This window comes from Cajanus cajan, chromosome 9, assembly GCF_000230855.2.
Source record: "Cajanus cajan strain Asha chromosome 9, NIPB_CcT2T_4, whole genome shotgun sequence".
Classification (NCBI taxonomy): Eukaryota; Viridiplantae; Streptophyta; class Magnoliopsida; order Fabales; family Fabaceae; genus Cajanus; species Cajanus cajan.
The window spans coordinates 944,026-971,052 of NC_138525.1; the positions used below are offsets into that span (position 1 = coordinate 944,026).

Sequence of the window (27,027 nt, forward strand, 5' to 3'; positions counted from 1 at the left end):
AGATCTAGAAGAGACTCAACAAAATTCATTCAAAGAGTTTCACACTTACTAAATGAAGGTTTTTTAACAATTGACCTCATAGACATCGCGACAAAAATTCCTACACGGGATCTTCAACTTTCAAAAACAACATCCCTCTTATAGTCCTGAGTTAGTCAACATGTTTTAATATCCACAACATTCTTAGCATCAACACTTCAACATACATCATCCCAAGTCAATGCATATAAATATCAAATCACACCATCTCAATATAGCATACCAATGCCTATCAACTCATTCAAGAATAACATACCAATGCCCAACATTTCAATCAAATATAGCATACCAATGCTTATTCAACACTTTGACCATGCAACTATAGCATATCAATCATATATGTATCATATTAATGCTAATCACCAATTTCAATTATACAATTATATCATACCTATACTCATCAACATCATACATCATACAACATTTAATATACTCACATATTATATTCATGTTCACCAACTCATTCATGAGGAAACATGCAAATCATAACACAACACGCGCCTGATGCAATTTACCTTGCATTCAGTGCCATTGAGATAGGGAGTTCTCCCCTTACTCACGTTCGACACCACTTAACCAATGTCCAACGTGATTGAGGTTGGGATCCTCTGGAACCTCGCATGACAAAATCCCATGTTCAGCCTTATGTCAACCTGAGACAATTCTCTCACCCCATGTCCAACGTTTGGCGCCAATATCCAGACATAGACAATTTTCTCATCTTATGTTCATCGCCATTCAAATCATGCCCGACGTGACCAAGTCAAAGTCTTACCCCTAACCCAACCATATATAAAACATAAACACCAACCAAGATCATGCAATTCACCCACACGATTACAACCAATCAAAAACTAAATCATGCATTCAGCTCGAACATAAAATTAGAACTAGTTAGCTTCTCTTACATCAACTCTAAGATAACCAAGAAACGAGGTAATGAAAGAGAAGGAAGGAAGTGATTTTGGGTTTTCCACACCAACACCACTAATCTTGAGCTTCAAACACTTAAAGTAGTGATCAACCACTAAAAACACAACTCTAAGACTCTTTTGAACTTAAGAGGAAAAGGAAAAAGATTTCAGGACACCCCCATCCCACCTTAAGTCCTTCAACATACAATCAAGGCAAAAGAAAAATCGACCCAACAACTATAGTGTTACAAAGTACTTATAAGTTATAAATTATTTCAATTAAATTATAAAAAAAGTTACAAACTTCTAAAATAAGTATTTGTATCAAATATGCTTATTTTTGTCAAACTAACATATAAATTAGTCGAAAGATATATAAGTTCTTCAAATATTTTTTTAAATACACTTTATTATTGTTAATAAGTAATAAGAGTGTTTAAATTCTTTGATATTTGTTTGATTTGAATCTATGCATTTTGATTTGTTCTTTAAAAAATAACATTCCTAAGAAACATTATTTTTCATAAATAATTTTTATATAAATTTTTCATTAAATTATTCTAACAGAAGAAAGTGAAAAATTAACCTTTTGAAAGTAAAAAAAAAAATTTAAAACTGTAAAAATATCATGCACTCATATTATCTTTATTTATTTATTTAATATGATAATATTTATAATCAATTAAATAGATTTTTGTAATTTATAGAAATTATAAAATTTATAAGATTTTCAAAAATTACGATTTTTAAATATGAAAAAATTTATCATGTTCCGTATATCTTACATATAAAGTTTCCGGCCTTCACAGTGTAATTTCATACCAAAATTTTCATTTTATATAACACAAGTAGGCATCTTATACTTCAGATCAATATGTTTTTACATGAACTTTTTATGTCCACTTGATTATATTGTGTATGATGCATTAATATATTTTGATGAAAAGTTCCTTTCTTTATTTATATTTATATATAAAGAATATTTTTTAGTGTATATATCATTGTTGACAATCTTAACTTTTAAAAAATTGTATAATAATAATTAATAAAATTTTAAAAAATTGATAAATAATTTTTAATTTTTTTTAATAATCATCTACTATCTTTTATAACTTAGATATATTTAAATGAAGACACTGAAGTATTTTTTATCCATTAATATATGTAATAGAAATATTTATTCTTATAAATTATTATAAAATATAAATTCAGACATTTCATGAAGTGCGCACAGGTGACATGAATAGTTAAATATTACATGTTGAATGACAGATTTAGTTGTTTCAAAATCAGGAATTCAATTTTTTTTATCCTTAAAATTTACAAAGACGGCCATAGGATTCCAACACTGAAATTATAGAATCAGGATTACATTTAAAATTGAAAGAATAAAATATCCTTACAATTATTAATCATGTTTAAATATATTTTAAATTTATGTAAAATAAAATAATTTTAATTTCCTCTAAAAAAATTAATTTTAATTTAAATCTTATGAGTTTTGATTTAAAGTTTTGTAAAAAAAGTATTTTTTATTTTTCTAATTTATAAATATTATTTTTTTTCCTTGTAAAACATTTTTAATTCTTACAAAATGAGTAAATTTTAATTTTGGTTCCTATAAAATATTTTAGGATTTACAACTTGTTATTATTTTCTTTAATTTTTATCCCTTTAAAACTTATCACTATTTTTTATCTTTAACGATAATTTTAAAATAGATAAATAATATTTATTTAAAATAAAAAAACTTAAATTTCATACTAATATATTATCACTAACAATTATAAATAATATTTGAAATTTTAATATTTTAATAAATAAATAAATAATTCCATAATAATAGAAATCAAAATCAATCATTTTAGAGGAATGAAAAAAATTCAAAGACCAGAATAAGATATATATGTACATGTATAAAAAATTATAAAATTATTAAAATTGTAAGTACTGTTTTAGGTTAATAATTATAGTTACGCTTTACCTTTTTTTTTTTTTTAAGAAAAAGTACATCCCTTGTTTTTAGAGGAGAAAAAAATGTTTTTTTTTTATATCGCGATATTGATCCACGATTTTTATCTTTTAATTTTGTAGTTTTTTTTCTCACATTTTAAATAATTTACAACTTTTTTTACCAATAAATATTTATTTATTGATAATTAAAAATTATAACATTAATTATAATTTAATATTAAAAATACTATGATAATTAATATTTAATAATAAACTTAAATATATTTTTATTTTTATAAAATGAGTGAATTTTAATTTTGTTTCTTGAATATTTTTTTTTTATTTTTCATGCTTTTAAAACTTTGTAAACATTATTTTTTATTTCTTTTAAATGAACAAAAATTAGTTTTTGTCCTTATAAAATATTTTTTCTTCATTTTCATACATCTAAAATTATTTTTGTCTATAATAATTATTTTAAGGTATAAAAATAACAATTATTTTAAGAATTTATAAAAAAAATTTAAAAGTGTCATATACGGACAAAGTATCATAAACATTTTTATAAATACTACTTAAAAAAGACTCTAATAAACATATAAGTAGTTAAAATTAATTATAAAGTAGGAATTAAAAACATAATTTCAAATTTTAGAGGATAAAAATATATATAAAAAAAAATTATCAAGACTAAAATCAAAATTTGCTTGTTATGTAAAAAATAAAAAAAACTTAAGTCTTAATAATATTTAATTCAAGTTAAAATTTTATTTGCCATTTTCATATATTTATGATTTTTACTATTTTGTAAAATAAAATAAGGAATAAAAATGTAATTTAACTTAAATATCATAATAATTATTATAATTTCAATGGTTAATAGATAAATATTTAGTAATAAGATTAAAATTGTGAATTTTATGATACTAAAGAATTAAAATTATGAAATTAAAAGTAAAAAGTCACAATCATAAATTGAATATTATAAAAAACAAATTAAAAGTGTAATTTAAAAAAGAAAAAAAGAAGAGTGAATCCCATGAACAGATATGAATGAGAAAAATGAAGAATTAATATATAAGTAGGTAAGGTTTAGAAGCCAAAAATAAGAAGTGAATATTATATAAGGATGAATAGAGTTATAGAATAGATGGTGGCCAATGACATGTGTTGTCTGTCTCCGATTCATCATAACTCATAACTGCTCCTTTCAACTTCTGCGTAATGTAAGAACCTATGCCCTACCTAGTAAGTTGTTGTATATATAGAGTCTCAGAATTATGACAATATAAATAAGATGACACTAATATTATATGATTGTGTCTCTATTTATAAAGGAATGATGACATATCATTCTCTATAGATTAATCTTCATAATGTTTTATAAAAGAAACACTGAAAAAATATTTATTATTTTAAAAATAAATATTGAATACTTTTATTTAATAAAGAGAAGGGTTATAGCAGCAAAATTGTTGTAAAAGTATTTATCAGAAAATATTACTGAATATCCTATTTTTCATAATCCTTCTTAAATAAAATGGACAACTGTAAGGTGTACAAGTTTGAAATTGACAACATAATCAAAATAGAGACAAAAATGATAAAAGACAAAGGACATTATAAATTAGCTCACCTATCTATTTTCCTGACACACAACCTTGTCTTGACCAAAGCTTGATAGCAACCTTTGCTCCTCTGATTTTTATCTACACAAATGTCTGTAACCCTCAATATATATTATTAGGTTATTAGCTTGTCAACATTAATATTTCTCTAAGCTTCATTCATGTGTATGTATATATTCATCAAACTTTGAAACTTGTATAATATGGTGTCACTTAGCTGTTTAAATTTTATAATAATGGGTGTGAAGAGGACATGGTAATGCAAATGGCTTTATAAATTGAGTACGTGAGAGATTATAATCTGCAAGCTTGTCTTTAAATGATTTACCCTATCGACTCTTGGTCAAATTGAAGATTTCAAATTTAGTTTTGTTTTGTTTTGCTCATATAGGAGGTTGCGTTTGGAGGGTAAGAAGGTGTCCCCCACCTTTGGTTCAAGTTTTCAACAGCTGAATGAATTTAGAGCATTTCATGTTTCAAAGAATATAAATGCTGGCCAAAAAGTTTTAAGAGATCAGTTTGTAACTAATATACAATAATTTTTTTCATTCAATAGAACATTATCATGCATAGTGGGTAATCTTATTCGAATTAGATAGAAATATTATGAATGATAAAATTTGTATTTTGAATATTTAACACAATTAAAATTATTTATTAAATTAAAACAATCTCTTACTAATTAATTTGCATATTGTTGAAAGAATGAAATGAAGGTGAAATTTATATATTCTTTTAATATAAAGGAATGTTCTAATTTTTAAGGTGCTAATTAATAAGATTAAAATAGTTATTTTATAAAACATGTAAAAATAAAAAAATTTGTTAATAATTAGTGTTTTTTTAATTAATATTTCTAGAGTTTTCATCAATAAAATCACTCTTGAATAAAATAAAGTTAATTTTTACATCAATAAAAATATTAAGTTAGTTATTGAATAATTTTAAAGGCATTATTCAATAATTAATTTAGAAAGAAAAGAAAATCATTATTATATAATAAAGTGTAGGAGAACAAAGTTTTAAAGAAAATATTAGCTTAATCAAATATGTAGATGAAAATTTTAAAAGGTTATAATTAGTCTCTAACGTAATAATGAAAAATATTTTAGTTTATTCTACAAGAAAACCCTCCCTCTTTCCAAAATTCCAATCCTTTCTTCTCTGTATGTTAAAGATAGGAATGTTATGAATAGAAGACTTTTTCACGACATTTTAAAGAATAAATTTGGAGAGAAGTTAATAAAGCCCGATAATGCTTAAGTTCATTCAAAAAGTAATCATATAATACAAATAATAACCATGTTTATGAAATTAAAAAAAATATATATAATAAACATAGAATATGCCTCGTTTGGAAAATCACTGCGATCATTATGTCAATATTGGTTATATTCACATTAGTTGGTAGGTTCAAGCTGTTTTTTTTTTTTAATATATATAAAAAGATATAATTTCTTTTCATCGAATAAGTTTTTATATAAATAAAGTCATATTTTCGATTGTGACTATGTATTTATAATAAATATCAAATGTTTAATTAAGTAATTCAAATATTAAATCACTTAACTTGTAATTTTTTATTTAACCTTCTATAAGAATATATAAGAATTGTATCACGAGTGAAAGGGTTTAATTAAAGGCAAGAATTGAATTAAGGTATTTCAAAATATTCTCTTACTCAACTATTTAATGATTAATATGAATCAAAATATATCTCTTTTCCTTTTATCCATTTCTTAAGTTATAATTACCGCTCTTAAAATAAAAATTGAAGGGTCTACGATTTGAATTCTTCTAATAGAAAGCCATGGTAGTAATTGCTTTAGATCAATCAAGTTTTGGTTCCCAATGGGAAAAAAAAAAAGTTGATAGATAGATATTTTTGATAGATATTTAAAAAGGTTGATAGATAGATTTAACATCACTTAGCAAGAGTTGAAGAATAATAATGCTCACAAAAATATAAAGAGTAAATAGTTACACTATAAAGAAGTTTTAAACGGTCATTTAAATATAAATTATCATTTATGATAAATGTGATGAATTTTATTAAAAAAATAAGTTATAGTAATAATAATTTTTAATTAGTTGATAATATATCCTATTTCAATTTTTTTTATAAGAAATAAGTTATATTAACCGTTAGTAATATTTTTATATATTTTTTGACAGAACATAATTATTAAACTTAATTATAAAACATCATCTACAAAAATTTGTTTATTTAGTTATGATTAGTTTCGAGTTTTATTTATGTGTTTCCTTATTAATCAACCTATAACGTTGCTATATGCAGGGTAAATAATAAACACCAGATAATAGTAGGTATTAATATCATTAGAGAATTCAGTATAATGTTAATTTCATGATTACAATGTTAGACTTATTTAAAACTTAGTCTTATTCAGATAAACTCAAACAAAATATTTATCAAAAAAATAAGTTAAAATGAATTGATCTATAATTCTCTCATAACTTATGCTCCAGTTAAAGTCAATACATTGATACAATGAGAGAGATTTTATAAAATGATTTTTAAAGCTATCTTTTTCTTCATTTTTTCTTTTATTAATTAAAAAATACATTAACGTCGATATATTTTTTTTACTTTCTCTCTTCTCCTTTTTCCCTTACAAAGTTTTGATAAACCTATGTTTGCCCTGTTGATATATGTACAATCGCCTGATCACCTCTAATACTATGACACTGACCTATTGTTTAACTCAACGAACTGCATCCATAGACCATAGCCGTTGAAAGTCTGAAAAGGATTTCTCCTCTCTTGTCTCTTGAAAATTAGTACTTACTTAATCACATTGTCTCCGAAACGGACACATCTTTCATCTATTCCTCTCTCGATAATTTTTATTCCTATTTCCCTATATAATATGCTTATAGTAGAATAAGAAAATGGGTCAAACTGAGATATAACTTGTTGGTTTTTGAGGTTTAAGTCAGAATGATCACTCCTTGAAGGGCAATCCTCCGAAAACATTAAAAAAAAAAGCAAAATGATAATAAGTTGGAAACTCAGGCTAAACTTTCAGGATTACTAACAAAAAAGGGTTCATTCTTGTTTAATTTTTGTTCAGCTTTATGGGCTAACTAGTAACTACCACATTCTTCATGCACAACTGGCCTATCATCTACCTTCCTAGAAAGGGAAAAAGTGTGGTAACATAGGAGTGAAACATTAACGTGGCCATAAATACCAAGCAAAGTGAGATTCCATTGCATTCATCACACAACAGTAAACATTCAAGCAAAACCTCATCTTTTCCCTAATGGCCCTCTGGTTTATGGTTCTTCTTGCACTCTTTGCCATTGGTGAATCTCAGTCCACAACTTCATTCAACCAAACCGACCTGCAGGCAGCCATGACTGACATGAGAAGCCGGTCATACTTTGGATTTGTCATCCTCCTCAAAATACTCAACAGCCAACCCAACTCACTGCAAAACAACGATTTGACATTCCTAATGCCAAATGATGAAGAGCTATCTCATTTCTCAATAGCTCTAGACCAGCTCCATGATTTCATACTCAGCCATTCTATTCCAACACCATTGTTGCTAAGTCATCTATTACATTTTCCAAATGGCTCTGTGGTTCCCTCTAGCGTTCCAAGTAGGGTGATCAGCATCACCAACAGCGGCAGAACAGGCTTGTTTGTCAACAATGCAAGGATTGTCACACCAAATGTGTGCCAAAGCTCTTCAATAAGATGCCATGGAATCAGTGCTGCCTTGACATTTGACAACATGGTGCGTTTTCACAGAGCTCCAGAACCTAAGAATCATCCCCCAATGAACAGTAATGTGCCAAACGCATCCACATCTGTCAAAAAGATGAGTATGCAACCTTTACAGTAAGATAAAAAAAAATACTTGCCCTTCAGCTGTAATGTCTTTCCGTTTTATCAATAACATAACATAACATTTACTTTGTCTGCACAATATCTATTTGGCCTATAGTCCCGATCCGACCACAGAAGACATACGAAATAAGACTATAGTGCATCACAATGTTAAACATGTTGATCAACTAATTAGATTCCACAAATGAAGAAACAATCAATAATTTGTCACAAATGCATATTCATACATATACCACATAAACAAACCCAATTTCAAACTGATTTAAGTCATTAAAGCCTTTACTTACCGGTAACTCTTTCATCCACAAAGCTTACATTGTCATGAACCTAATGGAATTAGACCGACTCTTCATCAATTGTGCAACAAAATGACATTGGTTATAATATGTAGAAGATTATAACATACAACAATACTCATGGGTTTGGTCTAAAAGGGTGACACTCATTAGATTGACCATCTGCCTTGGGAGGAACACTATAGAGTAGATCATGGATTTTGGAATACATCAGCATTGAAGAGGGGTCACCACCACTACTGCTTTGTGATACTCGAGAAGTCTCCTGCAATTTGATCTTTTCATATAGATATTGCTTCTCAGCCTCAGCCTCACTTAATTTTTGCTTCAAATAGTTGCTAGTGTATTCTTCCTCTGATTTATCAGATTTGGCAAGAGCAATCCTCTGGAGCTGCTCAGCCTCTCTTTTAGCCTCGTTAGCCTTCAACTGGAACATATCGGCCTCTGCATTTTTAAGCCTCACAATTCTCTCTAGTTCTTCAATCTGTAGCTTCTTTTTTTGTCTGTCCATCTTCAATTCTCCCGCTTCTCTAGCCTTGTCTGCTAATTCACGATCACAAGTATCGAGAGCCATGCGAGCCTTCTTGAACATTCTCATCTTCTCATCGGCTACCATTTCCATCTTTCTTATAGCCTCATGCACCACTTCAGCAATTCTATTACATGCCTCCTGAGGGGCAATCATCCTACCACTTTCTGCATTTTCCAGGCTTTTTGGAGAGTCCAGTTCAAGTTCTTCACAAAATTAAAAGCATTAGTTTGAACAAAAAAAAAAGGATAATTAATAAATAAAAAAAAGAGTACTGGAATTAACTTAGTTGATTAAACGTTTTTTTAACAATTGCAAACCATCATTTTATTCCTAGATATGTTCAAATTCAGGTTTTAATGAAGAGAAAACAGGAAGCTTGGAGATAATTTCAGAATATAGTCTAAAAAGTTTTTTTTCTTTAATCATTCCAAACCCAGTTTAAATGAATTTTTTCAAAAACAATGCAAACCACAACAACGTTTAATTCATATTACATGCATGCACATGTGTGACGCAGAAAGTCAATAATCTGCCATATCATATAGCTGAAAGTGTAACGGACAAGTAGCAGAAGTTGCATTGCAATTAAAATATATGATATATATAAAATATATATGAATAAAACCATAAGTTGTAAGTAAATAAAAATAAAATGCATAAAAATTGACATAATATTAAAAATTCAATTAGTTAGAGCCTCGGAAAATATGACTAGAGGATGTATGATACATCATAACAGCCGCTATACTGGACGGAGTCTTGACGTGGATTAAAGGAATTTTGCAATGCAATAGCATTATAGCGCCGCTATTGCGACTATTTAATAACACTGGTGTATAGCCTATGACAAGAACTGGAAAACTACAATTTAGGTAAACTAGAAGGCTTGTACCTTGGAAAACCATCAATATTGCCCTGCATGCAGCCTTAGGTTCCACTTTTGCACTTTTCAATTTTTCCTTGAGATCATCACACTTCCAAAAGAGTTTCCTCCCCCGTGGGTCTTTACTACCATGAAAGATCCTACTGACGAAATCAAGTTCCCTTATCAAGGCTTCTCCATCCCATGATGGTGCACAATGCTGGAAGACATCCTTAACCCAACCCAGCAGTTCTGAAGTCCTGTTGCACGCTTGACACCTGAAAACCATTTCACTTGGCCCTGCTCCATTCTTTGCAGAAGGGCCCATACAAATAAGTTGCTCAAGAATGGCACAATCTGTGTGAGTCCAATGAGAACACAAATCACATCCAATCCAGCGGCAAGTATTTACTTCAAAGTCAAACTTGCTGCAGATAACACACATGCAAAGATTGCAGAAACCATTGCCGTTGGCACATGTCTCACAGGTACAATCATCGGCAGGAAGCTGGTTTTGGCAAGCTATGTTTCTGCATCTCTTATATACAAATATCTCAATAAGCGAAGTCTGCGAAAGACTGATGCTAGGATGCAAATACCCCTGAATTCCAGTATTTATGGCAACAAGGATTTCAAGCTGAACTCGATGTGCTCTTATCAATGTCTTGGCCGTTAAATCAGATCTACTCTGAACAAGCTTCTTCAAAATGAAAAATTCATCTCTATGCTGTGAGCCATTCCCCCCTTCAAGGATAACTCGAAGTCCATTTTTCAGCTCTTCAAGAAATTCTTCTGGTAGATGATGCATTTTCTCACATATTATATCAACTCGTTCCCTTGCAATGTCCTGAAGACTAATTTTATCAGCACTAGAAACACGACGAATAACAGACTGCTCAGGGCAGTCAATCTCGGCCTTTCCATTCTCCATCTTCTTCGCAGCGATTGCGTCGGCAGTAGGCCAAGTTTCTCGAGAACTGGCGCTTTCTGTAGGAGATTCACGGAGATTATCAGAGTTTGATCTCGGCTCCTCAGGAGAAAGGCGTGGATCTGAAGAAGCTAGAGATAGAGAGGTTTGCAGCCCTCCAACCCGTGACTGCTGTCGTGGAGGGAGCATTTCTTTTGATTCCAAAGGCTTCTGTTTTATGTTAGACCCTGGTGACCATACCCAAGAAAAAGATTTACTTGGTCAGTAACTAGTAGCAAAGGTGATTGATTATACCGCACATGATTATCACTCGTATTCTTTGTTATACTACAAATAGTAATATGTTAAAAAACATATAATCTGCTAACAGTTGCAGTCTTTCATCCTCTGCCCCCACTCCACATAAACCACCAAAAACGAAAGACAAGGCAAGTTGCAGAGGATTAGACAGAATATTTTTTCCACACACTAATGCCAAAAAATTGAATAAATCTGAAAAGGCTTACAATCGCAATCCGCACAATAATCAGAAGAAAATCCATGAGAAGAAAAATTAGACAGTTTAATATCATTATATCAGTGATTTCACTCTTGACGCTATTATGCAATCTCATAGAAATTCTCATGTCATAGAAGTAAGCTGATAAAATCAAACAACAGATGATAAGATAGAGATGCAACACACGAAGTTGACTTTAAAAGTTGCTGCAAACTGCAAAGGATAGGATGTTCGAAGATCGAAATTCACGCAATCACAAAGCAAAAACATTTAAAATAAAAATAAAAAGGAATTTGGATGAAAAGGAGAAGAAGGTTAGCACCCACCGGAGGAGAAGAAAGGTTATCGATCAGAGTATCTTGTTCGCACAACGCAGGTTAACAGAAAGAAAAGAAGAGAGAGAGAGAGAGAGAGAGAGAGAGAGAGAGAGAGAGAGAGAGGGGTTGGTTAGGTCAAAATAAGAATGCAGTTTTGACCATTTTACCCTTACCCGTTCGGACCGGGAAAAGACAAAACTGGCGAATGAAGACAAAATAGAATAATTGTTTGTTTTAAACTTGGGAAGTGGCAACTGGCAAGTGGGAAGGTGGTCATGTTTTTCAACCGTTGACCACCGTTAAACTGGTTTTTTTAGATGATCACTCAATATTTTAATAAATAAATAAGTAATTTAAAATAATTACAAAGTAATTAGGACTTAAAAACATGTATAAATAAAATATATTTATTTGTTTTTATTTTTGTAAATAAAAATAAAAATTACATGATATAAGATTAAATTAAATTTCTAAGGAAATTATTTTCGATTAAAGTAAAAGTACATATTTTAAAGATAACAATGATGTAATATAAGTATTTTCTAGTTTCAAATATAGATAAAAATATTTTATATTTAAGTTAATGAAGTTGTTTAGGTATTTTTTTTAAGTGTTTTCTTTAATTTGTTTCAAATTATTTAAAATTAAATCATAAGATTTATAAAAATATAATACATTAACATTTCTATAAATAAAAAAAACAAAGTGAAATTATAAAATTAGATAAATTTAATCATTAATAGAAATAGATATATTGTATATAAAAATTATTAATTTATAATATTTACAGTTTATAAATAATATTTTGAATAATTTAATATTAAACTAAATTCAAACTATTGAAATCAAATATTACTTAAAATAAAATATTGTTTAATTTGTAATAGATAATTTAAATTTCATTATCACTTATGTAAGATGAGTTGTTCTAAGTGTTTAATATTACTTTTGTCTCGAAAAGAAAATGTAGATTGTTTTTTTTTGTTTCCTTACATAATTATGCAATATTTTCTAATTATACAAAAGTATATTATCAGCCGTAGAAAAAAAATACTTGAAAGAGTAATACTTGTTAAAAAAATGGATCAATTTTTTATGCTATGGAATGATATAACATAAATCCATTTCAGTTTCAAATTTGAATATAATTCTATTAAAACAATCATTGAATAATTATATATGAGATTAAACAAATTATAAATTAGATCGATCAAATATCTCTATTCAAAATTTGATTAATAATATTCAATTTTTAAATTAATGAAATATTGTTTATACGAATAACCTTAATTATTTAACTTATGTTCTACTTCTAAGAACATTCTCTATTAAAATTGAAATTTACCTAACAATTATGAGCATTAACACAAACAAATAAATAATAAATTAAAAAAATTACTTAGTAACGTTCTTATTAAAAGAACTTCCAAGTATTGTTGAACTTATATTATTTTTAGAAAATTTCTTAAAAATACAATATGTACAGCTTCTAAATTAAATTATTTTGTACTTTTCAAATAAACTCAATTTGAAAGAGCTTTATCCTTTTGATGATGTGTGAATTGCATATCCTATTTTTAGTGTATATTAGGCTTATAAATATTAATCTTTAAATATCACACTACAATATTACTTATAAATATTAAGTTTTAAATATTAGCTTGACATAATAATGAAACTCTAATTACTTAACTATTTAGAACTTGAATCTTGACTTTTATATATTTAAAAAATTAATTCTCGTTCAAATACTTTCTTTAATTTTTACTAAAAAGAATACTTTCTTTAATGCTTAAAATATACATCCCTCTCGATTTTATCTATGACTAAAGTCTAAAGATGCCTTTTGACTCTTGTAATCCAAAACTGGAACATATAATTTTTTCCTACAGTAAATGACATGAAGACACAAAATAGTCCCAACAACAAAGCTTGAATTGAACCCTAATGTGCTACATCAACACCAGCAAGCAAACAGTCATGTTTTATTTGTGCCATCAACACCGTTTCTGTATTTTTACAAAACACACAATCCAATGTGAAAACATTGATCAATGCACAAAGCTTGCAAACCTATACAAGACATATAGAGTACCAATTTATTCAATTTCGTTATAGCATACAAAATATCTTCCCTAGAAGATCTAAGAAGTAAGAAATGAATCAGACCAAATGAACACCTAATATATAATCTTGAGGTTTTATCGTAGTAAGATCTCCAGGTTGCATTATCAACCCACGATTCAAATTGAAGAATGCCAACCCCACACACACGTAATCTTTGCATGAAACTACTATAAAGATGTTACGTACTCCGGTGCAATTATTTGCTTTGATGAAAAACCTAAGACACTCCGTGGTAACCAAAATGGTAACTAGAAACAATACACACGTATGAAAAATTGGCAAAATGATTATAAATAAATAAATAATTACTTACTTTATCCTTATAATACTTTCCTAAATTTTACAATTTTAACTATATATCTATAAATATAACGTTTTAGTTTTTATATAAGTAGTTTTTTTTAAATATTTAAATTCGTATCTTAAGTATTCATGTAATTCTATTAAAATTTTCATGATGTAGCCTATGTTAAATTGGTTCTTAAAATCAATAAAATAGTAATATAATCCTTTAATTTATAAATTAAATATTTAAAATTTATTTATAAAATATGATTTAAAATAATATGCTTTATTCAAATGGTATATATTTATATATTACAAAAATATTTTTCTTAAGATACACATTTATGTAAATTATTTATAGAAAATAATTATTTAAACCAATGTGATTTATAAGATGGCAAAGCTTACCAACCTGAACTATTCAGACTCGACCCACTATTAGTTTGTAAAAAAACAATTAAAGGTGGGTTAGTCAACACAACTTTTTTTTAAAAAAAAAAAATAAAATAAAAGTTCACATATTGGTTATCTTCTTTGACGTATTTTTTTTTTTTTGATATATAAAGAATTCACATAAATTAGCAGATCAAAATAATAAAATAAATATTAAATTACAAAAAATTTGATTTTAGCCTGTTGTATAATAAATTCCATCTCAAACTTGTTAAATAATAAAATAGATATATAATTATAATATTAATAACTCTTTCAACATATTTGTTATCCAAAAAATCATAAAACTACATATAATAAAATAATCAAATGCATAATATTACATATATAATAAATTTGATGTTATTTAGTTCAATTTAACATTAAAAATATTAAACAAAATCTATTTAATTCAACTTGTCAATTTTTTATCGCTTGTGAGTTCTGTCCCATTTTATCATCCTTAGTAGTTGAGGCATTATATATGTCTCTGTGTTTTTTTAAAATAAAATAAAATATAAAATAACCAAAATGAAAAATAAATGAAGAAGAACCAAAAAAAAAAAATGCTAAGATAGGAAAATAGCTACTTGCAATTATGAAGGAAGAATCGTAGTAATGGTTCATGTAGCAAGAGATGAAAATCAAAATTTAAACTCAAGTCTTTTGTAGAATTAAATAAACTGGATAATAAAAAAATATTATTATGATATTAAGAGATAAAATTGACTTTTAAGAAATTCAGACTAAAACTTTATATCTACAATTATTTGTATACACTTTTTTTTTTATAAATATAAAAAATAGTTTGGTTATTAAATATAGTTTATTATTCTTTCTTCAAATTTAAAATTTATTTTTTTAATCTTATAATTTTAAAAAATAATTATTTTAATTCTTTAGTTCATCAATAATATAAAATGTTAAATTTAGACAAGTATAGAATATAAATTAGATTTAATATAGTGTTTGACTAACAAAATACTAAAATGTAAAATTGAATACAAGAATATTTGAGAGATATATTAACTTAAAATTGAAAAGAAAATCTATTTATAATTCTTAAAAAGACAAAAAGTTATAGAAATGGGTTTATTTATGGATGATTTGGTTTTGTAATGCAAAGGTGAAGGTGAATCCTTTGGTTTCAATGAGCTTATCATGGTCTTCTGCTATCTCCTCCTTCACCTCTTCAGCCAACCAGACCCCTCCAAAGGCACGGCGTCGTTTTGGTGTGGAATCGCTGAAGCGGAGTTCGAAAGCAGCGAGTGTGGGGCTGGTGAAGGACTCGAAGAAGGAGTTGTCACGCATTCTCCGAACCGAATCAGCCATCAGAGGCGTCGAAAACAAGGCCACTTCCTCCACCCACAGACAGCTATGGCCCAAGGCTCTGCTCCAAGCCCTCCACGACGCCATCAAACGATGTCGTTCCCACACCTCTCTCCAGGCCCGTTCCTACCCCTTTTTTTCATTTCTTTTGAGTGTGGTTTGTTTTTGCAAAACTAGGTTACTTTAAGTTTGAAATATGTAATTGGGTATGCCTGTATACACTTCTCGTAGAGTTTTATAGAAGAAGAAAATAACAAAGTGAATTTCAAGCTTTTTACAAGTTAAAAAGTAGTTTCAAGTTAAAAATTAGCTATTAAAGAAATTAATACGGTATGAATTAGTACGAGATAGTTTGCACAAATTAGCTTAAGTTGTGTTTGGCTAAGTTTAAGACAAATTTATCTATATGCAAACTAATTTTAACTTTTCAAAAATTTCTTTTCTTTTCTTATAGGTGTTTACGAGAAAATTTATTCAAATATGTATACCTGACTGGATTTTGTATTAGGCTGAGGAACATGACTGCAATTGATTTTATTTTAGGATTAACATTTGTGTTCAATTGTGTCTGAACTCTGAAATACGACTGATTTCCTTTTGCAGATATTTGCGCTTCTTCGTAAGCAATACTGGTATGAACCGCGATGTCAAACGTATGCAAAGCTGTTGATGATGCTTGGCAAGTGTAGGCAGCCTGAAGAGGCTTCTGTGCTCTTTGAGACCATGTTGTCTGAAGGGCTTAAACCTACTGTTGATGTTTACACTGCTCTTGTAAGTGCTTATGGTCAAAGTGGTCGTCTTGATCAGGCTTTTTCTACTGTTGAAGATATGAAGTCAGTTGTTGACTGCGAACCTGATATATATACATATTCTGTTCTTATCAGTTGCTGTGCGAAATTTTGTCGTTTTGATTTGATTGAACATGTTCTTGCTGAGATGTCATATCTGGGCATCCAATGTAACTCTGTGACGTATAATTCCATAATTGATGGATATGGTAAGGCTGGCATGTTTGAACAGATGGATAAAGCATTGAATGATATGATTGAAAACGACAACTGCCACCCAGATGTTTTCACACTGAACAATTTTGTTGGAGCATATGGAAATGCTGGGCAAATTGATAAGATGGAGAAGTGGTATGATGAATTTCAGCTAATGGGTATACAGCCAGACATAATGACATTCAATATGATGATTAAGTCCTATGGCAAAGCTGGCATGTATAAGAAGATGATGACTGTTATGGATTTCATGGAGAGGAGGTTTTTCACTCCGACAGTTGTAACATATAATACTGTCATTGAGGTGTTTGGCAAAGCTGGAGAGATTGAGAAGATGGATCAACACTTTCTGAAAATGAAGCATCTAGGAGTGAAGCCAAATTCTATAACTTATTGCTCACTTGTCAGTGCATATAGCAAAGTTGGACGTATTGACAAAGTTGACTCAATCATGAGGCATGTTGAAAATTCTGATGTAGTATTGGATACTCCCTTCTTTAATTGCATAATTAGTGCCTATGGTCAGGCTGGTGACTTAAAAAAGATGAGTCAGTTATTCTTGGCTATGAGAGAAAGAAAATGCGAACCTGATAACATTACTTTCGCGTGCATGATCCAGGCATACAATGCCCAAGGCATGACTGAGGATGCTCAAAAGTTGGAAAACCTGATGATTTCTGTGAAAACAAGCTTGGGTATGTCACTATGTTCAGTATGTTGCAATTTGTGCTACTTGTTCTTTGATCCGTTTTCCATGTTTTGGTCCTATTGTGATTGGTAGGAAATGCCTAATCTAATAAGCATTCATTGGTATTTGAGTATATGCAACTTTTGTGCTGAACAATGTTAGATGCCTATTAGTGTTAGTCTGTTGGTGAGATAGTTAGCTAGTTAGGTTGGGCTTAGACTGTTAAAGAAGTAGAAGTAATGTGAAAGTAACTAGTTATGCTTATGCGAGAAGGAATTTTTGTGGGGTCCAAAGCACTTAGACAGAGTTGTCATGTGAAAGTAGCAGTTATGCATAATAGGCATAAAGGGGGGACGGGTAGGTAGGTAGGTTGAGGTAGGTTTCTGTTTTGTATCTATGTTATTGAGGAATTGTAGCTGAGGCATGTTGGTGGAGTATGGTTTTCCCCCAGTTCTTGGGAGGCACACCATTTGTTCTCTTTTCCTTCATATAATTGTTTTCTGTAATAGTAATGACAGAGTTTTGCTTTTCACTAATTGATTCATTTTCCCTTGAATAATTTTTATATCATCAACATACCTTACCCAATACTTGATCCACAGGCGCTAAGTTGATTGGATGCTAGCATGGATAATTGGGATTCAAGACTTAGCAATTCTACTCAACATTTTCCATGATGATTTTGATTTGGAAAGATTTGAGAACTTCTGCAGGTAAGCATAGATTTCTCGCAAGTACATGGTGATTCTGGGGAAATTTTTTTCTTACCTTACCTGTCAATTTGGAAGCCATTTACTGTATTATGTTTAGGAAAATATAGCTTCCTTCTTTTATGCATATTAGTTGGATCAAACAGCCAATAAAGTTGCGGTAGGCATCCCTTGACCCAAAGAGGATGCCCATTCAAAAATAGAATTCGTTCTCTTGATGATGTTTTTTGGGGAACACCCTGTTTTGTTCTTTTCAGAGGAAGTTTGTTCTTTCTTGTTGGTTTTGTATTGAAATTCTATGTTTCGTTTTTTAAGATGATTCCTTTTCTGGTTTTCAATTTCATTAGTATAGGTGAATCTCCCCAAACATGGAAAAATTTTAGTCTGCATGTCACATTTTATCATCAGTTTCAATTGTATTATCATGCCTTTGTTTCGTTTTTTAAGATGATTCCTTTTTTGTTTCAATTGTACACGGTTGTTTATCATTGCCTGAAAAGTGAATCAGGAAGACTACAAAGTTTAGTTCTTAACTGGTTATGCATAGGTACGGTCTTCTGCATCATCATCCTTAAACTTTTCTGAATTTGGTAATTTGTGTCTGCCCTGCAGGGAATCTATAGATGATACAGCATTGGAGTGCACATTGCCCGAAGATTTAAAAAAATGTTGGGTTTATTTATCATAATCTGAAGAGTGGCTTCAATTAAATTCGTTGTCCGGAATACCATCATGTACGCTACTCAGTCAACCAATTGGGCTTCCAAGTTTGCATCAATGGTGGGTCTTTGTTTTGGTCAGGTGTTCAATCTTGAAGACAAACTATGATACCAATGCTTTGCAGTATATACAGCTCATACACACCTCGCTTACCAATGGATTGTAGTGCGACTAATGGATGGATTGGTGCAGCCCAAATTGCCAAAAGGCCAACACACCCTTTAACATTTTTCACTCGACATACTCTCTTCTACTTGGTGAAATTTATGTGGGTCCCATCAAATATGATTCTCTTTTCTCATGAGGTAGGTTTCATTCCTAAAGTAGTAGGACCTACATGAATTTTAACAAATAAGAAATAGTGTGTTAAAAAGAAAGTCCTCAAAGCAAATGAGTGGCACACCAACTTATTGCATAGTTTGTAAATATTGTATGAAGTTTAACAAAGTCCCTCGTTCGTGAATTAATCATTCACTTGAACGTTTTCTTACTACATCGTGTACCAATTTTTTGCTTTCTATTCAGGTAGGCTAAAATTCTTTGTTAATATTGCATCTCTTTTAATCGTAACGTGGCCGTAAGTCATCACCATTTGCTAAGAAAAACCCAATTCTATAGTCATGAATTCTTGAATAAGAAATTTGCCTCGGCTTTAACTTCGATTTTTTGGTGGAGAGGGCGGTAAAGATTGGTTTTTTACAAAATATAAATGCGTCATCTCAATATGGATCTTATAGAGGACAAAGGATTAATCTACTTATTGTGCTTTTAGCAAATACTGAGCTATAGTTTATAAGCTCAATTATCAAATTATTTAATTCAAACGCATGTGTTAACATGCACGTTTTTGGATTAATATCATTTTGCATGCTCAAAAGGATTACAATTAAATATTTATTTTCATCAATTTTTCTTCATAATATTCAGTTGTCTCTGAAACTGTGAGTACTGTGTCGTATTAGCCCTGAATAAAAAAAAACAAGTCTTCGAAAATATAAACTGATGGTCACATTTATCAAAAATTTAAAAAAATGTATTACTGAAGTTATAATATTAAAACACATTTAGTAAAGTTTCACACTTTATTAATTTCAGTGGCTAATTTGACAACATTCTCAAGTTTATTTTCCTTTTTTTTACGAAAAAAGGCATGATTTTTCAAGCAAAAATAAAAAAGTACTTTTAAAGTAATATAAATATTTTATAAAAATGTACTCACTTTCTCTGCAATAGAAATTCCATCAATCTCATTTCCCTTTAACCGAAGACTGCAGAGTCTCCAAAGCAGAAATGTAATAATGTAAAATTTCATCAAGTTGACACCCACAGCCCAGTCCAATAGCCTACACCTCGCAGATACCAGAGATGCAGCAAGTCTTCCATTGTAACAATTCTTTTCCCAGATGCTGCCGCAGAACATATTATTATGGTATCTTTTTCCCAAAACAAAAGAAAAACTACTAATGTCACATGATACTCTATGATGCTGAATTTTTTTTTAACTAATTAAATGACAACGGAAAGGATCAACTACACATGCTTCCAGACATAGCAACACTACTGAATTCCTCAGGATATCTAGAAAATATAACTACCAATACCCATGTTCTTCGAGAATACGATTTCACTCGTACGCAGCGTTGAAAGAAAGAACAAAAGGGAGCGGGAACAAAACAAAAATGTCCGCATAACTGTCCTCTCTCATTTCTCACTTCTGACTGCCAGCCTCCGTAGGTTCAACCACCTCAGCTTCTACAGTTTCTGGGGAATGTGGCTGAGTTTCAGTGGACTGGAACTGACCAGGTGTTGACCATTTACCAGTGAGAGCCATACCCATCATCTCGTATATCTTCCCTCCAAGTTGAGCTGGATTATCAGGCTGCACACCAACAGATTCAGCCAAAAGATACAGGTTCAGGATTTCACAATGGAAAATTTAAATAAGATAATTTTATTTGAAGAATTTTAAATTCTTTAAAGTGTAATGATTTGTTTGAATAGAAAATTTTTAAAAAATTTGAAATCTAAGCATTTGTGAAATTTCTTAAAATAGTAAAATTTCAAATTCTCAAAAAATAAAAATAAAAATTTAAAATTTCTCATTTATTTTTCTTATTTCAACTATATATTTTATCTTATCTCTTCATTCTTTTAATTATTGAATATTCAAAAATATTTTTAAAATTATTAAATATTATCTAATATTAATTTTTAAAATCATTAAATATTTAAAAATTGATTTATATTTATTTTTATAAAATTTAATTGAAAAATCTCAACATATATATATATTTTTAAAATCAATTTTTCTATAGTAGAATTAAATTATCATATTCAACCTAACAATTTAAAATTTAAAAAATTTGAATTGACTTATCCAAACAAATTTTTTTAAAAATAATAAAAATTAAAATCAAAATAATTTAAATACCAATAATTTAAAATTTCTTGAATTTGTAAAATACCTCATCCAAACACATTATAAAAGACATTCATACCAATGAACTTACCGTGAAACCACTTGAAACCAAAGCAGCATCATACAAAAGATCAATGGCTCTGAGGGCATCTTCATCGTCGGGATTTGTTTTGAATGCAGCCTGAAAATTACCAATTAAGATTACATTACCATAATTTCATTCTGTAATCAAGACAAAGAAAAGTGGGGATTTTCTATCTATCATACATCCAAATTCCTGATAATAGAATGGTCAGGGTTGATCTCAAACACCCTTCTGCTCCTCATGAATTCCAAGCTGGATGCATCCCCCATACTTTGTGCCTTCATCAGCCTGCAGTTTGATTACATACTGTATATTGTTACTTGAACTTTCACAATACATCATTTTAATATGAGAAAAGATGACAACCTCTCCATGTTTGCAGACCAACCAAATTTTCCAGACGCCAGAACACAAGGGGAAGAGCTAAGCCGGTTTGAAATTTGCACACTTGCAACCTTATCTCCCAATCGTTTCTTGATCCAGTCACATGTTTGGCCAAATTCCTGCTTCATTTCCTTTTCCCTTTCCTCATTCTTATCACCTGCAGAAGCAACATGCTAAATATAACCGACTTTGAACAATAAAGAACCAAGCCACGAATTCACACCATCGTCAACATTAAGATTGGCTCAAAAGAGAGACTAACAAATGCTTGGTTAACTAAATGCCAAAACCATCGAATATGACGAGTAAGTGACCAATCAAATTATTGAAGGGATGTTAAAGAAAAAAAGTTAACCTAGATCCAAGTCTTCCTTGCTAATGTCAACAAAATTCTTTTCCTTGTATGATTTAAGGTTTTGAACGGCAACCTCATCTATTGGATCCACCAAAAACAGCACCTGAAAAATTACATAACCAAACCACCCATATATATAAATCGATAGAAATAAGTACTCAAAAGAAACAAAGTTATAAACTATAATAGAAACATGTTTATACTTCAATATCCTTCTCCGCAAGTCTCTCCAAGAAAGGTGTGTTCTTTGCACTGGTCACACTGTCAGCAGCAATGTAATAAATATCCTTTTGATCAGGTTTCATGTTCTCAACATATTCATCCAAGCTGATCAGATCTTCATCACTTTGGGATGAGACAAAACGAAGCAATGGAGCAATTCGTTTGTGATTCTCACGGTCTTCGATGCAACCCAATTTCAAGTGTTTACCAAAGTTCTCCCAGAACTTATCATAGTCCTGCATACAGAACATGTCAGCCATTAAAATACTAACAGGAAAAGGGCCATCTTTTTACAGAGCAGTTATATAAAAACTGAGGACCTAAAACAACTTATTAGATATATATAATGTTGATATTTCTAAGATAAAACCACCTTAATTTATCCTAGCTCCTCTACAACTTAAAAAGCTATAAAAGAAAACTGTGTACAATTAATAATTTTCAGAATAATAATATACCTCTCTGTTCTCGCTCATGGATATTCCCAGAATCATGTCAAAAGCTTTCCGAACTAAACGTTTCCTCATAATCCGCACCTTCAAGCACCACGTAGAAAAAAAATTAAGCAAGATGAAACTGGTAAGGAATTTTATACGTGTATCCTAAAAGAGAGATCCAGGAGTAAACTTCAGGGATGTGTTGCCCTCTTTACTTACTATGCGGCTCTCTTGAAGAATTTCACGTGACACATTGAGTGGAAGGTCATTTGAGTCAACAACACCTTTGACAAAGCTTAAGTATCGAGGGAACTGTTCAAGCAAGTAAACATCAGAGGGGAATAATACAATTAAGAGAACACCGTCTAGCTACTCAAGGTACTAAATAGCAAAAAGCTAATACCAGTTCTCCATCAAAGTCATCTGAAATGAACACTCTTTTCACGTATAGTCTTATATTCTTGGTCTTGGGATTGATTATGTCATCCTTCCCTGACGGAGCAAAGGCAGGAACATAAAGTATAGATCTAAATTCTACCTCACCCTGCAAAAACAAACATCACCAGCACATTTGTCAATAAAATAACCAACACAATATTAGCTGTCAAATAAACACAATGAATCTCCTCTGAAGTCTGGAGAAAATTTGATGTTATCAAGCTATGTTTTCTAGTTGAACTTTGAATTTTCATTTACAAATAAAGTATCTATCCATTACACACAAGAAGATGGCACTTAATAAAATTGTTACCTCTGTGGTAAAGTGCGAGGATGCTAATGGTTCCAGGTATTCATTAAAAGTTTTCTTGTAGAATTCGTTGTACTCCTCCTTTGTGACTTCCTTAGGATTACGAAGCTGCATAAATAGAGTAATGCCACAATCTTCATTCAAGTAATAATCTGATATAAGTGAAAGTCATGGAATTGGAAATCATATAACTCACCCAGATTGGTTGGGTTTCATTTATCAGCTCCCAATCCCAGTACCGCTCAACAACAGTTTTAGTTTTCTTCTTTTTCTGTCAACAAATTGTCAAAAGTCACAAGTCAATGAGTACATTTGCAGCAGCAACACATTCACATATATTAAAAAAAAAAAAAAAACTCAATTCAGAATATATACAGAACAATCAGAATATTACCTCAGTCTTCTCATCTTGATCATCCTTTTTGGCTTCAGCTGGATCCTCATCGACTTCTACCTGGAATGAGCCCGAACTTCAATAAAAGCTCAAAAAGCCTACTTTACAATCTAGAGTGGAATAAAATTAATGCAAAAAGTAAATAATATAGTCATAGATAGTGCTGTCAAACTGAAAAGATCTGGACTCTAGCCATACTTCTTTGGTGTATCCCTTTTCCTGCCAAGTGTATATAGGGAATGAGACAAATTGTGAATAGTTTTTCACAAGCTTCTCAATCCTCTCTGGATGTGCAAAACCTTTGTCATCCCTCTGAAAGATAGCAGTGGGTGTAATGAGATCACATGTAAGCTCTGGAATAAAGAAAACTAAAATAATTACTTGATGGTCAAAATTGGGGATTATCAACAAACCTTAAGATGTAGTGTAAGGCGAGTTCCTCTTGGAATCAGCTTCTCAGGATCTGTCTCTTCAGTTATGGTATATGAGCTAGCATTTGCCTCTCCTTCCCAAACATATTGCTTATCAGATTTTGGACTCTTTGTTGAGACTACCACCTTTAAACAACAACAAAAAAATGATATAACTGCCAGATTAAAAAAACAAATAAAAGAGCACCACATATTTATTTTTACACAAATGCATACCCGATCAGAAACCAGAAAAGCAGAATAAAATCCGACACCAAATTGACCAATTAAGTTGTTGTCACCACCAGCATCCTTGCTATCCTTTTAAATGATACACCTTTGTCAGCACATAAGATGCATAAACACAAGGGAATAAAGACGATAAAATTTTAAAGCATCTTTCGGAAGTCAAGACCTTTAAAGCCTTCAAAAACTTGGCAGTTCCACTTTGAGCAATTGTTCCAAGACAATCGACTAGTTCTTGCCTAGTCATGCCAATGCCTGTATCACTGCATAAAACATAAGTTGCAGCACCAACTGAAATTAAAAACAATTTTTTTTTAATCAAACATTAATCATTGCTATTTCTCTTACGTAATAGTGATGATTCCATTATCCTTATCAGCTTGAATCCGAATATCAAAATCAACTGCATCCTTCAACAATCCAGGCTCTGTTACACTCAGAAACCGCAGCTTATCCAAAGCATCACTTGCATTGCTGTAAACAATGCACATAGATTAACAAGTTGCACAATGCAGAATTACATAATATTCAATCAATACCAAGAGCATAATCTTCTATATTTGGATTTTTCAACTCTCTTTCTAGAAATAGTTTTCTGAAAGACAAAGGTGAAACTCAAATACTTTTTTTCAAAACAGATCCTGAAATGTCTTGCAGTACATCAGCATATAATCATACACCAGAACCAGGACATGCCCTTAAAAGGCAATTATAGCTATTATTAGTATCATCAATATAGACAAATATAACAAGCAAAAACAATCTAACAATTAACTCCACAAGAAATCACCCGCCTCATGAACTAAATCTACCGAAATACACGAATACTAGAGTAGAGAAAAAACTACACCAGAGACAGAGCATACCTGATAAGCTCCCTAAGAAACACTTCCTTGTTACTGTATAAACTGTTAACAATAAGGTCCATGAGGCGACTAACCTGCCATGCCAATGATGCATATTATCCAATGATGTACTCATCACAAATACCATACACACAATAGAAAACGCCACATTAAAAAAAAAAAAATGTGCATACCTCAGCTTGGTACTCATATCTCTCAGCCGGTGGGGAAGTGGACGCAGAAGATTCCGCAGCGGTTGATTCATATCGTTTTCCCAAAAACAAATCTCTCTTTAAATTTGGACGATACGTGGATTCAATTGTGCTCAGAATAGAAAACCGTCTAGCTCTGGTGTCATTCTCTCCAACCTGCTCGGAACCAAAACACGAGAAATAATCCAAACAAAAACGTGAAATATTATGACGATGTAATCCAAGTACAAATACAATATTAAGAAAACTAAACATTTGAAATGGATTGGGCACTGAAGGTAGGGATTGTGAAGGTTTGAAATGAGTACCGTAGTTAAGTGAGAAGAGGAAACGGGAGCGATGACGTGACGGCGAAGCGCGCCGCCGCCATAGCGAAGTAAGGAAGAGCGAGTAGAGAGTCTGTGCATGATGTGTGAGAGAAGAGAAGAAACTGCGTTTAGCAACGAATTGGTAGGGTTTTAGAAGGGCTTTTCCTGCGTTGTGTCATCAAAATATGGCGTTTCCGAACCTTCTCGATGCTACTCGTTTTTACACCATTTCCCTTTTCGCTTTCTTTTTTTTCTTCTTTTTCATGCCTATTTTTTTTTATATTTAAATTATATACATATATTTGTTTTTTGTACATTTATTAATAATATATACAAATTATTTTTTAAGATCACAATATTAAGATTTAAATCTATCACTTCATTGTTGCAAATAAAAAATCTATCACTTCAATACAAACACCATGAATACAAGTTATTGGGTATTTATATTAACTGATTTTGGGATTATGAAGACGAGATCTGAGTCAATTTCAGTTAATATTAAGTCCGTAATAATTTGAATAAACTAAATGAAGAATTGATTGAGTAATTAATTTTTTTAGACATTTTTTTGTCAAAATCCCAAACCAGTTCACCCATTTATTGCACGGTTGTACTTCTACCCAACCCAAACAACTTTGAAAAAAAAATCATACTAATTTACTATACATGTATTTCAATAAAAAATGAGTTTTTTTTTCCACTTTAACTATAAAGTCAATAAAATAAAAAATAACACATATTATGTTTTATTGAATAAAAGTACCAATAGAAAATAAGAGTTTGCATTTATATTTGATAAAAAAATCATATTAAAAT

The 27,027-nt window shown here is 30.3% G+C and overlaps 3 protein-coding genes across 3 annotated transcripts; 1 reads left to right on the forward strand and 2 right to left on the reverse strand.

Annotated features, from left to right (window-relative positions):
- Positions 1-8,571: 8,571 nt before the first annotated feature.
- Positions 8,572-11,991, reverse strand: LOC109814349 (OBERON-like protein). The gene is made up of 3 exons (XM_020378757.3): positions 11,858-11,991; positions 10,135-11,259; positions 8,572-9,445 (listed from the first exon to the last, which is right to left on the reverse strand). The coding sequence occupies exons 2-3, from the start codon at positions 11,219-11,221 to the stop codon at positions 8,829-8,831; spliced, it is 1,704 nt and encodes a 567-aa protein (XP_020234346.1). The 5' UTR covers positions 11,222-11,259; positions 11,858-11,991; the 3' UTR covers positions 8,572-8,828.
- Positions 11,992-15,795: 3,804 nt separating this feature from the next.
- On the forward strand, positions 15,796-19,636 carry LOC109814327 (LOW protein: PPR containing protein). Its single transcript, XM_020378731.3, has 4 exons — positions 15,796-16,139; positions 16,625-17,720; positions 18,316-18,426; positions 19,036-19,636. The coding sequence occupies exons 1-3, from the start codon at positions 15,843-15,845 to the stop codon at positions 18,336-18,338; spliced, it is 1,416 nt and encodes a 471-aa protein (XP_020234320.1). The 5' UTR covers positions 15,796-15,842; the 3' UTR covers positions 18,339-18,426; positions 19,036-19,636.
- Positions 19,637-20,323: 687 nt separating this feature from the next.
- Positions 20,324-26,403, reverse strand: HSP89.1 (HEAT SHOCK PROTEIN 89.1). The gene is made up of 20 exons (XM_020378730.3): positions 26,209-26,403; positions 25,883-26,056; positions 25,710-25,783; positions 25,192-25,317; positions 25,013-25,106; positions 24,835-24,918; positions 24,601-24,744; positions 24,386-24,499; positions 24,188-24,247; positions 23,990-24,064; positions 23,797-23,901; positions 23,449-23,589; positions 23,265-23,357; positions 23,067-23,144; positions 22,590-22,844; positions 22,387-22,489; positions 22,014-22,188; positions 21,830-21,935; positions 21,654-21,743; positions 20,324-21,022 (listed from the first exon to the last, which is right to left on the reverse strand). Exons 1-20 carry the CDS (start codon positions 26,305-26,307, stop codon positions 20,852-20,854), a joined length of 2,361 nt encoding a protein of 786 aa, XP_020234319.1. The 5' UTR covers positions 26,308-26,403; the 3' UTR covers positions 20,324-20,851.
- Between the last annotated feature and the right edge of the window lie 624 nt (positions 26,404-27,027).